General features: G+C 40.4%; 1 protein-coding gene across 1 annotated transcript in view; it reads right to left on the reverse strand.

Annotated features, from left to right (window-relative positions):
• Positions 1-16,551, reverse strand: part of lypla2 (lysophospholipase 2) — a 26,611-nt gene extending 10,060 nt beyond the window's left edge. Inside the window, exons 1-4 of the mRNA XM_020524643.2 lie at positions 16,429-16,551; positions 11,939-12,043; positions 10,998-11,029; positions 1,763-1,828 (exon numbers count right to left, since the gene is read on the reverse strand). Of these exons, the coding sequence (XP_020380232.1) occupies positions 1,763-1,828; positions 10,998-11,029; positions 11,939-12,016 (176 nt within the window). The 5' untranslated portion in view covers positions 12,017-12,043; positions 16,429-16,551. The remainder of the gene's footprint in view (positions 1-1,762; positions 1,829-10,997; positions 11,030-11,938; positions 12,044-16,428) is intronic.
• Positions 16,552-16,786: the final 235 nt, after the last annotated feature.

Genomic DNA, 16,786 nt, shown 5'->3' on the forward strand with positions numbered 1-16,786 from the left:
TTTACCTGGACCATCTCTAACACCTCTCTCCCCTTCCTGGACCTCTCTGTCTCCATATCGGGCAACCACCTAGAAACCGATATTCATTTCAAGCCCACCGACTCCCACAGCTACCTAGAATACTCCTCCTCCCACCCACCTTCCTGCAAAAATGCTATCCCCTATTCCCAATTCCTTCGCCTCCGCCGCATCTGCTCCCAGGATGAGGCATTCCACTCCCGTACATCTCAGTTGTCCTCGTTTTTCAAGGACCGTAACTTCCCCTCCTCGGTGGTCGAGAACGCCCTCAACCGTGTCTCCCACATCTCCCGCACCTCATCCCTCACACCCCGTCCACGCAATAAAAACCAAAAAAGAATCCCCCTCGTCCTCACGTACCACCCCACCAACCTCCGGATCCAACGCATCATCCTCCGACACTTCCGCCATCTGCAATCCGACCCCACCACCAAAGACATCTTTCCCTCCCCACCTTTATCTGCTTTCCGGAGGGACAACTCTCTCCGTGACTCCCTTGTCCGCTCCACACTCCCCTCCAGCTCCACCACACCCGGCACTTTTCCCTGCAACCGCAGGAAGTGCTACACCTGCCCCCATACCTCCTCCCTCACCCCCATCCCAGGCCCCAAGAAGACTTTCCACATCAAGCAGATGTTCACCTGCACATCTGCCAATGTGGTATACTGCATCCGCTGTACCCGGTGTGGCTTCCTCTACATCGGGGAAACCAAGCGGAGGCTCGGGGACCGCTTTGCAGAACACCTACGCTCGGTTCGCAATAAACAACTGCACCTCCCAGTCGCGAACCATTTCAACTCCCCCTCCCATTCCTCAGATGACATGTCCATCCTGGGCCTCCTGCAGTGCCACAACGATGCCACCCGAAGGTTGCAGGAACAGCAACTCATATTCCGCTTGGGAACCCTGCAGCCCAATGGTATCAATGTGGATTTCACAAGTTTCAAAATCTCCCCTCCCCCCACCGCATCCCAAAACCAGTCCAACTCGTCCCTGCCTCCCTAACCTGTTCTTCCTCCCACCTATCCCCTCCTCCCACCTCAAGCCGCACCTCCATCTCCTACCGACCAACCTCATCCCGCCCCCTTGACCTGTCCGTCCTCCCTGGACTGACCTATCCCCTTCCTAACTCCCTACCTACACTCACCTTTCCTGGCCCCATCCCCGCCTCTTCGACCTGTTTGTTTCCTCTCCACCTATCCTCTCCTCTATCCCTCTTCTATCCGCCTCCCACTCTCTCCCTATTTATTTCAAAACCCCCTTCCCCTCCCCCTTTTCTGATGAAGGGTCTAGGCCCGAAACGTCAGCCTCTCTGCTCCTATGATGCTGCTTGGCCTGCTGTGTTCATCCAGCCCTGCACCTTGTTGTCTCGGATTCTCCAGCATCTGCAGTTCCTACTATCTCTGAAGTAATTAGAACCCCTGGGTTGGAGCTGAAAGTAATTCATCTTTCTGTAGAATCACATCCATCGGTTTTGAGCATATGTGAATCTAGCTTTAAAAACATTTACATCCTATTGCCAACAAGCCAGAGCTGTCACATCAATAGGGTCTGTTAATTCTGATTATGAGAAGGACAAGAACAAATGTGACAAGGTATTTTGTAATTCTACCAAACTTTTTAAAAAATTATATAAGCTACTTTGCTCTTCACAAGCGTGATTAACAATTCCATGTTTCAGAGTAATGCCTGAAAACAATAAAAAGCATTCAGACAAATTTCACACAAGTTGAACAGCACTTACGCATGTGGGCAGATGTATTTCACATAGGGAAGGCGGATGGAGGACAGTGATTCAGCCCAACCATGTCTGAAAAGACAGTTTGCAAAATGTTCAGTTCCACAATCAATAGTTGACAAAAAAAATTCTCAACAGCTACATGAACACAGAATAATTCCAAGGGACGAGGAACTTTAGCAATAAGTTTGAAGAAACTGGCATTTTTGTGAGAAAACAGATGACTGAAACCCAATATTAAAGAGGTATACAAGATTGGCAGTTTTAGATAAGGCAGACAAAATGTGCTCCCGTTAGTTAACATAAAGAGGCTAGGGGACACAGATTTAAGATTTGGGAAGAGATGCCATCGGGGAATTGGTATGTGAGGAACAATGTTTTTACTGTAGTGAATGGGAATGACCTGGCAATCACTGCTTGAAGTTAGGAGACTAGGAGGAAATGAATGAGTTCAAAGGAAATGAGATGGGCACTTGGCAAAATAAACTTATTGGGCTCTGGGGATACAATAGGGTAAATGGGGGTCATTGGATTACATTATAGTGAGGTGGCAGACGCTTTATTGGAAGAATAGCTTTTTTCTTGTGCCATAATGCCAAAGAGTTCTTTGACTACATGAGTCTGAAATGCAATACTCAAGCTCAAATGTTTACAGACGTCAGTACTGGCTCCCTCTTGCTGTCAACAGGTACAAGTTACTAAAGACTTTTACCCAATGCATGTGACATTGGCAACAGATATGCATTTCTTCTGAGGTCAATATTGATCTTGCTTTTCCATCTCCATGTGGAAGTTGAATTTAAGGAAGAAGTACAAAACTATGGGATTATAAACTGGTTCACCATTTGTCATCGGAACATAATGAGGATCTACAATTAAAGATAAATGACTGATCTGGAACATTTTTAGCTGATCACAGCAAACCAGTATTAATTAAAAGTGTAAACCATGCCTAACAAACCTGATACAAATTTTTGAAGAATTGGCTGAAGTAGTGGACAGAGGAATCCCTTATTTATATTTTTGTTCAAAGGACATTTGATAAAATCTGTCCTAAGAGACTGTCAGCTAAAGCTTGAATTGAGAAAAAATATATTGTCCTGTTTAGGAAACTGACTCAGCAATTGGAGACAGACAGAAGATACTCTTGTTGGTAGATACTCTAATTGACAGGCTTTCAAGTGACATCCCAACTATACTGGGGTGTCACCTGTTCACTATTTATTAAGGATCTGGCAGACGAAATAGAAAGTAACACCATCCGAGTGCACTGATGACAAAGATAGGCAACTGTAGATATTTTAATAAACCAGGTGTGTTCTAACACATCTTGGGAGCAGGTGGGACTTAAACCTGTGGCACAGAGGTAGGGACACTACTACTGAACCAAAACAGCCCCCTAAAACACAAAGCCAATTGCATGGAGATCAGCCACTGCAGACATTTTCTAATTGACCTGTTCAGAGATGTTTATAACACCTCTGGAGCAGGTGAGACTTAAAGCTGAGCCTCCTGGATCAGAGTGCCACAACAACACAAAGAATTGACTAGACCAACAAGCCCTGAATTCAAATTTCCACCATCTATGTCCTCAGAACATTAACCTGTCATTCTGGATTACTAGTCCAGTGACATTACCACTACACCACTGCTTTTCTATAGGCAGCACTGTAAACAATGCAGAAAAAAAGCATAAAAAGACATTAATGGATGAATGGTCCAAACAATGGCAAATATGTAGGTGTGGAGCCATAAACTTTGGATCTGCAAAGGATAGATTAAAGCATTCCATGTGATTAAAAAATTAGAAACTATGGAGGTCCAAAGAGACTTCAGTTGGGGTCAAGTACGTGGATCATTAATGTGTTGGGGCAGGTACAAACAAATACAAATGCTAACGGAATGTTGGCTTTTATAACCTAAAGGGTTAAATATGTGGTTAGAAATTAAGTTTGACCCTGAAAATAAAGCCCTCTTTAGACCAAATGTGGGAGTAACGTGTTCAGTTTTGTACACCAGACTTTAGGAATGATATTTATCTTTGAAGGGAGGAAAAAGTATAGGTTTACTCGAATGATGCCTGAACTCCAAGAGTTATATTACAAAGTAAGATTACACAAACCAGGATTGTATTGACTAACATAGAAATTTAAGGAATAACTTGATTAAAGTTTTCAAAATACTACAGGGAAATGATAGAGGGAAACCATTTCCACTGGTAGGGGTGGAATCTAGGCTCTGGCAGGATAACCTAAAAATTAGAGATAGGCCTTTCATTAGTGAAGGCACAAATGAAAGTGAGTTACTCACTGAAAGAATCTGAGACTCTGACCTGCTCTTGTAGCCACAGTACTTATATGGCTAGTTCAGGTTCTGGCCAATGATAACTTCCAGGATGTCAATAGCGGGGGTCGTGGCGTTAAAAATGCCATTGAATATCAAGAGGTGTTGATTAGATTCTTTCTTGGAGGATATAGTTATTGTCTGGCACTTGTGTGGCATGAATGTTATTTGCCACTTGTCAGCCCAAACCGGTGTATTGTTCATGTCTTGCTGTATTTGGGCCTGGACAGCTTCAGTATCTGGGGAATCATGAATGGTGCTAAATATTGCAGTCATCAAACATCCTCTCTTTTGACCCTAAGATAGTTGGTTATTCATGAAGTATCTAAAGGTGGTTAGGCCAAGAAACTCCTACAAGGATGTCTTGGAGTGGAGATGGCCTCCAACCGCCACAATCATCTTTCTTTCTGCCAGATACGACTTTAAACAGCAGAATGGTCCCAGATTCCCACTTGCTGCCATTGTACTTGAATGGAGAACTATTTAACAGATTATTCAAAGAATCTGACACACATCACTGAATGAAGCCATTCCCACTCAAGTCAAATATTTAATGTGATTAACATCCTGGAGGTGGATCTCATTGATAGTTCTTTATTAGGTGAAGATGAGAGGTCAGAAGAGTTAGGGCTCATAAACTTTGTGCTTCTCCTATGACAGATAGCTGTGTGGCCACATCCTTCGAATAGTGGGCTTGTATTTGACTGGTTGCATTTAGATCACTGATCAATCTACATAGTCACAGCTATGCAGTTATTCAGAGACTGTGATACCCTGCTGTCTGTGAACTACTGTTTTTTCAGGATTAATTTTATATCAAGAATTACCACAGGAAACACTGATAATAGGTTGTAATTACTGTAAATATATGTTGGTTCCAACTTTAAAAAAAATCTGCAAGAAACAGCTGGTCTAATGGTAGCCGTATAACCACTGTCAACCGTAAAATTCAATCTGTCATACACGTGACTTTTTTTAATTCATTCATTGGATGGGGGCATCACTGGCTAGGCCAGCATTTATTGCCCATCCCTAACTGCCCATTTTGTAGTGGGTCTGGAGTCACGTGTAGATCAGACCAAGTAAGGATGGCAGTTTCCTTCACTAACGGACATTAGTGAACCAAATGGGTTTTTCTGACAATCAGCAATGGATTCATGGTAATTGTTAGAATCTTAATTCTAGATATTTACTGAATTCAAATTCCACCATCTGCCATGGCAGGATTCAAATGCAGGTCTCCAGAACATTACCTAGGCCTCTGGATTAAAGTCCGGCGATAATATCACGAGGCCAATGCCTCTCTGTTAAGACTCCAGACTCTTAGCAATGTGGCTGCCTTTTTGGGCAATTAGTGATGAATAATAAGTGCTGGCTTGGCCAGCAATGCTCACATCCCATGAATGAAAACAAATTACATACATAATTTAAATAAATTAATCTTTTTATTTAAAGTAAGTGCTAAATGATGCATATGCTCCTGAAATTGAGATCACACGAGTAATTGTACAGTGATGAGGGCTCTCTGACCCATCGGTTTTGTTATATTTAGATGTTGCACAGATAAAAGCACTCCTAGTTTGAGGTATCTTGATGGGAGTGGCTAGTGATACTATAATCAAGGTGTATATCTAATGCAAAAAGCACCAAATTGCAGAAGTGAAATCCCTTTATTTAGAGGCAGTCAAACTCATGTGCAGTAATATTTTTACAATTACTGATTAATGACAAATCTTTTTCCACTCTCCCTCCTGAACATATTCTCAGTAACCAAAGCTTCCTGTCCCAATATGCATTATGCATGTTGAATTTATCCACGTTAAAAACCAGCTGCTGCCAGATCTTCCTTCCTTCTTACCAAAATTTCCTCTGTTGCTAATTGCTTATTAAAAGACAGTTTCAAACAACCAGAAGCCAAGGTGAAGCCCAAAAGCATGGCATCATAGAGCTTGAAAGTAAAAAAACCTGTTTCTCAGCTACAATCTACCTCTTGGCTACATCATTCGAAGACACATAACCAATTTTCACATGTATGCTAACAACTCGCTCCACCTCAATGTTTCCACCATCTGATTTGTCACACGGCTTGTCTGATATCAAGTAGACAAGCCGATTTTCTACAATTAAATATTATAAAGGCTAATACTTTTGACTTCAGTCTCTAACACAAAATCCATTCCCTAATTATTGAATCCAGCTCTCACTCTGGCAACTATCTCAGGCTGAATTAAGCTGTTCACATTCTTAGTGTTGTATGTGAAAGGGACCAAGATTGCCAAGTTCCACTTCCAAAATATCAATATCTTCATCCATGAAACCTCCATCCACAAATTTGTTATCTTTCGACTTGATTATTCCAATCCTGTCCTGGGTAGAGTTCTATCGTCTACGTTATATAAACAAGATCACCCAAAAGTTTGGTTGCCCCTAACACATTTCGCATCAAGTCCCATCCACCCATCCTACCTGACCTCTCTGATCTACATGCTTTTGTTCTGGCAGCACTTTGATTTTAAAATTTATTCTTGCTTTCCGATTCCTTCACAGCCTCACCCTTATCTGTAACCTTTTCCAGTGTTCCTCTAAATCTGGTCTCGTGTACCCTTGCTATCACTCCATAGAGTTTTGAGCTTGCCTAGGTTTAAAGCTCTAGAATGCTTTTTTGCAATTTAAAGAAAATTTTTTTTAATAGAATCCCTGCAGTGTGGAAACAGACCCTTCGGCCCAACAAGTCCACACCTACCCTCAGAGCATCCCACCCAGACCCATCCCCCTCTCACCCACCTACTCTACACATCCCTGAACACAACAGGCAATTTAGCATGGACAATCCACCTCATTTTTGGACTGTGGGAGGAAACTGGAGCACCTGGAGGAAATCCACGCAGGGAGAACGTGCAAACTCCACACAGACAGTTGCCTGGCGGTGGAATTGAACCCGCGTCGCTGGTGCTGTGAGGCAGCAGTGCTAACCACTGAGCCACCGTGCCGCCAAAAGTCTGATGCTCTATGGACTGAGCTATTCGGGCTCCCTGATCTCTTCTATTCTATTTCAAAGGCACTCGTTATAACCTACATCATCTTGCCTAATATATCCATACGTAGCTCAACATCAAGTGCCTTGGGAATTTTGCAATGGTATAGACACCAATAAATGCAAGTCTTGAAGATGATGGTAGGAAGCAAGAAATACTGAGGTAGATAAGCAGTTTCAGTACTTTGAGGAAAACACATTAGAAAGCTTCACAAGATTTCATCTGAGTACCATGGGAATTAGCAAGAAAACACTTTTGGAGTATTGCCATTGCTGTAATTTAGTCCATTGCCAACTTGCACACACATTGGTGTAGAGGAGAGTCAGATTTTGATTTTTGTTACATTTTGTTACATACAGTTTCCAGAGTGCAACTTGAACCCATAACCTCCTGGGTTAGTAAAGGATCAGAAAGTGTACCACTTTTAGAAACAGGACAACAGTGTTAAGAAGCTCCACCACTGAAGTTACATACAAATATAAAGGTGATCGGCAGCTACTCAGTTTGAATGTGGATCTGGGAACAGCATCACTGCCCCTCCCACCTTCAGTCTGGTCAAGTGCTTTTTATTTTACAAACTTACCTTTTGGTGGTAGCCTGTTGTAGTCACTTTATGGTTTGCTGGTTGGGCTGCAAATAGTTCTGTTTAGACTGAATGCTGCGCGCAATAGCTGCCTCAGGGAATACAATATTGCAGAGGCAACTCACAGACACATTAGGCTCACACAAAGACCCGAATCCATTTTAGAATTGGGCTCTGGAGGCCAATTATCTTTTTCGTATTAGGTAACGCATAACCCACTCATAAGCATGCATTTCCTGTTTGCATATTGGAGGCTTAGGTGTTCATTAAGCTCCTGAAGAAAAAGAGGCACAATGCCACCAAATTTCTAGGTGGAGTAACTCAACTATTGCAAACACCTGTGACAAAATGGCAAACAAGATGAAACTGTGTTAAAGTATTCATTACAGCAGAGTTTTCAAATGGCAAACATTAAACAGCAATAAGAATTCAAAAGTAAGATGACAATCAATTAGGAATTAAACTTCTGTAATGTGAACTGTTTTTAATACATTAATATTTATTTCTCCACAGTAAAAACTGACGCAAAACATTCATTCGGTATCTCTCTCATCTCGTGGGGTTCAACACAAAGACAACCTCCTTGATCTTTAAGAGGCCCTTCACTCTCGCTCTTAATGTATTTGTATAATCTTGTTGGATTATCCTTAATTTATCTGCCAATGTTCTCTCATATTCCCTCTTGCAACTACAATAAGAAATTCAATTGAACCAAGTTGTCTATATCTAAAATAAGATTCTCTTTTATTCCTGACTAGAACCTCAATATCCTTATTCATCCATTGATCTTTAATCATACCAGCCTGAACTCTTCATTCCAACAAGAACATAATACCATAACGCTGCCAAACTCTCGTTATCACACTCTTGAAAGCTTCCCACTTGTTGGATGTCCTTTTATCTATGAGCAGTCTACTCCAATCAACTTTTGAAAGTTCCCTGCTGCATCACCAAAGGAGTCACAGGGTCATACAGCATGAAAACAGACCCTTCAGTCCAACCAGTCCATAATCCCAAACTAAAGTAGTCCCAATTGCCTGCTCCTGGACCATATCCCTCCAAACCTTTCCTATTCATGTACTGATCCAAATGTCTTTTAAACATTATTATTGTACCCTCATTCACGACTTCCTCAGGACATTCATTCCACACGCAAACCACCCTCTTAAAAATTTGCCCCTCATGTCTTTTTTTTTTAAATCTCTCTCCACTCACCTTAAAAATATGCCCCCTAGTCTTGAAATCCCCCATCCTAGGGAAAAGACAACAACCATTTATTTGGAGTAAATTTGCCTTACTCGAATTAAAAACTTTAACTTTTATGGGAGGCTTATCATTTTCCATACCATTTTGAAACTAATACAATTATGATCGCTAGACCCAAAGTGTTCCCCTTCTTCTACTTTACCAAAGGAAGGTAAAGTTTTGCTCCTTCTCAGGTAGGAGTATCCACATATTGATTAAAAAAATTTTCTTGAACACATTTGACAAATTCCTCACTATTCAAGCCTTTAAGACTCTGGTAGCCCCAGACAATGTCTGAAAAATTTAAATACCCCACTATTACAATCTAATTATGCTTACATATATCTGAGATCTCCCTACATATTTGTTCCTCAATTTTCCTACTACTATTGGGGGGGCCAATAGTACATTGCCATCAAGGTGATCTTTCCTTTCTTATTTCTAATTTCTACCCATATATTTTCACTGCATGATTTTTCAGAAATACCTTCTTTATTTACAGCAGTAATATATTCCTTAATCAAAACACCACCATTCCTCCACCTCCTTTCCCATCCTTCCTACAGCATCTAAAACCCACAAGACAGAGCTGCCAGTCTTGTCCATCTCTAACAGATAGCAAGAACTGCCGATGCTGGAGTCAGAGATAACAACGTGAAGCTGGAGGAACACAGCAGGCCAGGCAGCATCAGAGGAGCAGGAAAGCTGATGTTTCAGGTCGGGACCCTTCTTCAGAAAAAATCCATCTCTTAGCCAAGTTTCTGTAATAGCTATGACATCCCAATCCCATGTTCTTAAATGTGCCTGGAGTTCATCAGCCTTACCTGTAAGATGCCTTGCATTGAAATAAATGCAATTTAGTTCTTTAGAATTACTACGTACTCTGGCTTATTTAGTCACGTCCTAACTCAAGTACATTAAATGCACAGGCAGTCCTCGTTTAACATCGCCCCACTAAAAGTCATTTTAGCATTGTTTGTTCTTTGGGACCTGTTTGTTTGTTTCGCATCATTATTTTCGTTTTAGCCTTGTTTGCATATATTATTGGTGTCTGTTATCATATTGTATTAGTGCCTTCATCCGCACTGCCTACAGATTAGACACTCTCCCTTTTTTGCCTGTGGGCAAAGGGGCCTTGCTTCCCAGGCTTGTCTTGCACCAATTTTGGTTCTGGCCCTCATCCTCCATGTTGCTTTGCCCTGGCCTCACCTCTTATTTGCTATTCTTAACTTTCCACTCCAGGTCTGCTCTTCGCTTCATTGTTGGCCAGTTCGGGTCTCGGCTTCCCTTCTGATTTCAAACTGAGGTCTTCCATCTAGTGGTAGACATGGGTCATTGCAGTAACTTCTACCACTGATGGAGCCTGGCAAAACTAAACACTAAAGAATATTAAATTTAAAATAAAAGGAAATTCTATATTATAGCAGTTATTTAATTTAGAAATTTAGATATTTAAAGTAAGGTGTCACGTATTTCAACTTAGAAGGTACTGATATAATTTTTGTCTTTAAGGCAGGCCTTATGAAACCCAACTCTAGTTTGAATGTTTGATTCTCACAGAAACTAATACTTCCCTTAAAATTGTGATTTTCAGGAATGGAACCAGGACTTAAAGTCACCCAACACTACTGCAAAGTACAATGTTTGAGGGAAGGGAAAAAAGATTGTGTGTCTCGCCCAACTTCACGAGCTCCTTCTACTGGTGTTAAAAGGGATTATTAGTGATGTTTGAAAAATGCTATTTTAATGTGTCAGTTTAAGAAATCTTTGAGGAAGAAATAGCCTGCACCAAGAAAAATAAATGGTAACTAGAGCAGAAGTACGATTTTTAAAAAATTTCCATCATGTTACAATTATTGGTATGAAGGTGTACATAATGGGGATGGTTATAAACCCTCAGACAACAGGGAATATACATTGTTAGATAGCTTATCAAAGCATAATATCAACAAATTTGCATTTAATTCAGTTTTATGGCAATTAGGATTATGAACTTGGTCAATTTCTCTGTACTATTGATCTAAAGCAAACTCACCCAGTGTCTCCAAGTCCATGCAAGAAAATAACCTGTAAAATACAACCCAAACACACCAACTTTATACCAGCACAAAGTAACATCAGACAATCAGCAGAGCGATGAAAATTCCCGATCTAACAAGAAAGTATCAATTGTAGAATGTTTGATTAAAGCTGTCTCGATATATCAAACAGTGGGATTTCAATGTAATTAGAGTCATGAGAAGATAATCGAAACTTCACTGGTATGGTATTAACTTCAAAATTGCTGATGCAACAGCCTGCATATTATTAATTATCCAACTCCAAAATGAAACATAAAAGAGTCAAAACTGGGATTTGGATATCACGATTGCTGGCCAAAATACAGAGGGAAACTACAAAGGTTAACCACAAACATAAATTAGAGGGAATTTTTAGCAACAGTAATATTAAAGCACTATTCTGAACATTGATGCCCTTACTTTCCTCTGGCATTTAAAAGAAGCACAGAAAAGAAGTCTCAAGCTCAAAACTGGCCACAGATTCAATGTAATATCAGTCTGCAATGTGTCGTGTGTCTATGATAGTATTACTAATGAACTCTCTCCAGCTGCTGTCACCTTGTGGCAAACAAACACTTCAAAAATATTTTTTCTCTCAGATGAAATAACAAAACCAAGCTATTCATACAAGTTTAAGTATTGAAGTAATGCTTAACATATTAACTGAGATGCTTGCGGTCTTGAGTTTCATTAAAAAGAGATTGTTGGTTCAAGTCCAAGTCTAGAGTTAAAAGGACAATTCTTGTGAAAACTAATTGAGCAACAACTAATATAAAATTCACATAAAAACAGCACCACCTAACCACCAATGACCACAACCAGGTATTCAGAAGACATTATAGTGAATCTGAAATGTCCCCCAGTTGTCAGAGCATTGTGTTTTCTACGCAGATCAAGAGAACAGGTGGTTTCTTACCACTGCAGTTTCCCGTTCTGTCCCAGACACGGTTGCAGCCTCATCAAGCAACGGCAACGACATGTTGTTACCACACATACAACGTCACACGTGCCAAATGCAAACCTGCAGATACACAAGACTATAGTAAGAAACAGGGATAATCGTGACCAAGCACACCAGTAGCAGATCTAATTATAATATTGAGAAGACTTGTTTAACAGTGCAATTAATTGCCACATAACCCAAAGAGAGTGCAGGTATCATTTAAACTCATTAAATATAACAAATTATGTTAAGCAAAAAAAAAGTTGCATTAACTAACAAACTGATAACCTGTTTAAAATATAAGATATGCTTATTAGTACTGAGATGTTATTTAAATTTCATTAGCAAGTCAGCATTATTTCATTAGCAAGTTAATTGAAACTTCCTAGTCCGGCTACTGAGATATCTAGTGTCACACTGTAAGGCAAGCTTCTAACTCTGGCTGCCAAGCACATGACACCCAATCAAAAGATTGAAACTCAGTAGGTCTAGCAGCATCTGTGGGGAGAAAACAGAGTTAGTGCTTCAAATCTGGTGACTCTTCTGTTCTGTACAATTCTGATTTCTTTTTTTGTTTTATATCTCCAACACCTGCAATTCCCTGTTTTAATTTAGTCTTTCAAATAGTTACACTCATTATGCAGGTACATTTAACCAGATTACAATAAGCAAATGAATATCTTTCATTCTGACAGTACACTTAGCAAGACATAACTCCACAACACACAACGGATATAATGGGGGCGGGGGGGGGGGGAATCTCCAGATCCATGAGCATATGGATATGCTCATACTAAAATAAAAACAAGTGCCAAGGGCCGTGGCTGTTCACAAGTTTTTTTTGAGAATGAATATTTGCTATTCTGCATGCAAAGAATTGATCACAGAACGGTATTAATTAAACTTCATGTCTAAAATATCAAGAATCGGAAAGCAAGGGGCCAGGTATTACCAATAGCTTGTTAAATTGCATTGAACGCATGATGAATATTGATAAGCGTATTACATATGTTTAAAAGCCCACTGAGTAATGCAATATCAGCAGAATGCATTGTAGCTGCAACTGTGAACTCATGAGTATAAAAAAATCCCACACTGGCACAAATGAACTGTGAAAGAGTTAATCCAATGGGAACTAATCCCACTGCATAACAGACCAAGAATTTTAAATAACATTACTTTTACAGTACCAAGGTTATACAGAGTAACAGTCACTTAAAGATTCAATGCAACCTTGCATATGTTGCTTATCGGTACAATTAAAGAAAAACAATTCCAATTGATGTTAAAGGTGTTGTACAAGTTGTCCCTTATTACTATTATATGCACATCTGTTGTCTTCTGCATTTATCTATATGTGCAGACTGAAAGGCCAGATCCTTCCATAGATAGTTTATCAGTTCTATTTTTACTGCAGAGAATACCAGGGTTGACAGATGTGAATGCTCTGATACCCTCAGGAACAACCAAATCAGAGAATGAAACAAAACCTCAGATCATATATTCAGGTTTATATAGGTTTTGTACAGATTTTAATGATTTAAGCTGAGACAATCGAAATGTCAAACTTAAAACTTAGCATTCTACCAGACAGTGCATGAAGTGGTCATAGGGTGGGGACAGAGCAGGTTTGACTGTGATGCGTGCAGCTGCACACTAACCACTCCCTTTGGAAGTTCATAACACACAATGGCCAATCAGGTGAGGTATCAGCTTCAAATAACCTCCAAGTTACATCTATAAAGATAAAAATATTTACTTTTTGTAATATACTTCATGTGTAATCTGCAGTAAATACAAAAACTGTCAGAGACAATCTGGTTAATTAGAAATATGGGTGTCCTGCATTTTTCAACTCATTGAGTATAAACCACCATTTAAGCATTCATAAAAATTAATACAAATATTATCCATTAGCATTTATAATTACAAGTAGTAATGGTAAGTTGGCATGGACAAGTTGGATTGAAGGGTCCGTTTCCATGCTGTATGACTTGAATAAATATGTAAAAGTTACTTATATACCTTTATGAGTCCTGATCAAAGACCATCAACCTGAAACAGTTTCTCTCTTTCCACAGATGTTGCTAAACCTGAGTATTTCCAGCATCTTCTATTTTTACTCCACATGTCCAGCATTCAGTATGTCTTTTTGTATTACTTTTATTCCAGGTACTTAAAAATCAGGTATTTACATTTGGTACATCATGTGAAGCAACTCGCATTTGATAGCACTGGCGCAGTCAGACATCTGATAGCACTTTTTAATAGGGCACAATGAAAGAGTAGCCACTAAGCATAGTCAAATACGGGGAGAAAGGATTGAGAGCTAATAACAGATGTTTATGGGTATTAAGGCAGCATTTGAAAGTAGGACAGAAGTGAGTGAAGGACATCCTGATAGAGGGTGTTTGATGTGAAGTAAAATACAGATTGCAGGACAAACAAAAGTATCCATGCAGGGACATATGGGTCGAGGATATTATGGAAGCAGAGGGGGGCAAATTTACACTTAGCTTAAAACACTAATTAGGAAGTAAAATCTAGTTGAGTATTGATAGCAACTTAAGGAAACAGTCAGCACAGTACAGTCCAATCTTCCACACCAGTAGCATGGGCGGAGGCTTCAACTTCAATTAACTTCATCTTCAACTATATTTATTTTTGGAAGAATATTTCTATGCACACTGTTACCTATCTCAGATCAATTAGACATGCAGATAACTTCCTGCTGGCTTCTGCCAAACAGCTAACTTTTGGAAATTATGTCACAGATATTTCAGAAATATGAATTCATAAATAATGTCTGGCATGTGCTGAACTCCCCACGTTGTTGCAACAACTAAAACAAGGAACTTGTGCGGAGAATTATGGATCAAAATTACTTCACAACTTCATTAAAGCATTTGAAGCACTAACCTTCATAATATTTTCTGAACAAAGCAAAGCTCTCAAGAGTTATCAAGTAAATGATTTAGAATTTCCATTCACCATGACAGGATTAGATCATATGATGACTTTTAGATTCAATTTAGAATATCCCTCTACATCCCTAGACTTGCAATTCATGAAAGTCCATGTACCAGTAAAGCTTTTGGAGTGGTTTCTGCACAAGAGGAACTGATAATACCACAGAATATCTTCCAGACTGTTTGTCCTCTATTAATCAATGGTCATTTCTCACTTATTACAGCCTTTAGCCTGACATCAAACCTGTTAATAAAACAGTAACAATAACCACATCCTAAGACTAGGAAATTTTCCCCATTCGACTGCAGTAGTACAAAAGTTTATATTTTTAAAATGCAATATGAACACAAGTCTTCAAGTTGTATTCAGGACAAACTGAATTCATTACACATATAAACAAACGTTGAGTAGATTAAGAGCAAAACAAGCAGGTTTTTTTTGTTAAGAAAACAGAAATTGCTGAAAAGTCTCAAGTCTGACAGCATCTATTGAGAGAAATCAGAGTTAATGTTTCGGGTTCAGTGACCATTCTTCAGAAGTTCTTTTAGTTTTTTTGTAAGAGTTTGGCTATTTTTCTTACAGTTGTGTATTAGATCCAAGAGTAGTCTGTTACTGCACCTGTAGCTATACATAATGTTTACACATCACTTAAAAGAAACAGGTTATATAAATCGATCAGCCAACTAGGATAAAATATTTGCATTTACGTAGTAGCGAACATAACTTCAGGGCATACTAAAATGCCCCGCAGCCAAAGCGCATTTGAATTATATGATACACAACAGCCATTTGTGCATTGCAAGGTGATATTGACTAGATAATCTGTTTAAACATGAAACTAATAATAATGAAGAATATTCCTGCCCTTCAACTAAAATAGATGGAAGTTTACCTCCACGGAGGTCAGGAAGGGCCTCGGTTTAACATCTAATCTGACAGAGCAGCACTCCCTCGACAATATCACACTGCAGTTCTTGTAGGAACAGCTCAAGGAACACCTGATCTCCAATTTTTCTGATCATTACTTTGTTTTGCGGAGTGAAACCTCACGTCCTTCCCTTATCCCAGTGGATCAACACAGGATGTTCATTTTCAAACCAGCAGCATCTGTCGTGTTCTTTTCACAAAAATTACAATTGGTGCAGGAGGCCATTTGGCCCATCGCGCTCGTGTGTGGGGGGGAAGAGAGATGGAAGAGGACAGTGTGGGAGAAGATGGAAGAGGAGGGTGTGGGAGGGGGAGGTGTATGTGGGGTGGGGGGCGAGAGTGTGTTGGGGATGGGGGTAGAGGTATGTGAGGGGCGGGATCGGGTTCTGTAAGAGTGCGGCTCGGACGGAGAAGCGGCTAGTGCGGTGGGAGATGTGGATTGCCGCGGCCAACCCCGCATCTCCAGGTCGGAATCGGAACGGGGAGGCCGAGGACGCCTCCAGCTGGGCTCGTCAACGACGAATCCAATAACCAGAGCACCCGCCCGCCCCGGTTCCGGCTTTTACCTTTGGTCAAGGAACCGCCGACAACGAGCAGCTTCCCTCTCCACAACGCCAGGCAGGATCACGTGACCACGGACAACTTCCGCCTCAACTGACGTCACATGCCCCCTTCGCCTCTTTTGCTACATTCTGCCCTCTAGCGGTAGGATGCTCCTCCTCTGCTGTTTATTTGTATCTTTCTTCTTTGATTTCCCTGCAACGGTGCCACAGGCACAACCTGAGTGTTGTATCTATTTATTCGGCAACATTATTGCATTGTTCATTATTGTCACTGTTCAGCCCTGCCGACTACACCCTCTCCTGTGCACAGAGGCTGGATGTTCAAGTACCACTTGCTCCAGAGTTGTGGCACAGCACGTCC

Source organism: Rhincodon typus, chromosome 27, assembly GCF_021869965.1.
Source record: "Rhincodon typus isolate 14 chromosome 27, sRhiTyp1.1, whole genome shotgun sequence".
NCBI classification, from domain to species: Eukaryota; Metazoa; Chordata; class Chondrichthyes; order Orectolobiformes; family Rhincodontidae; genus Rhincodon; species Rhincodon typus.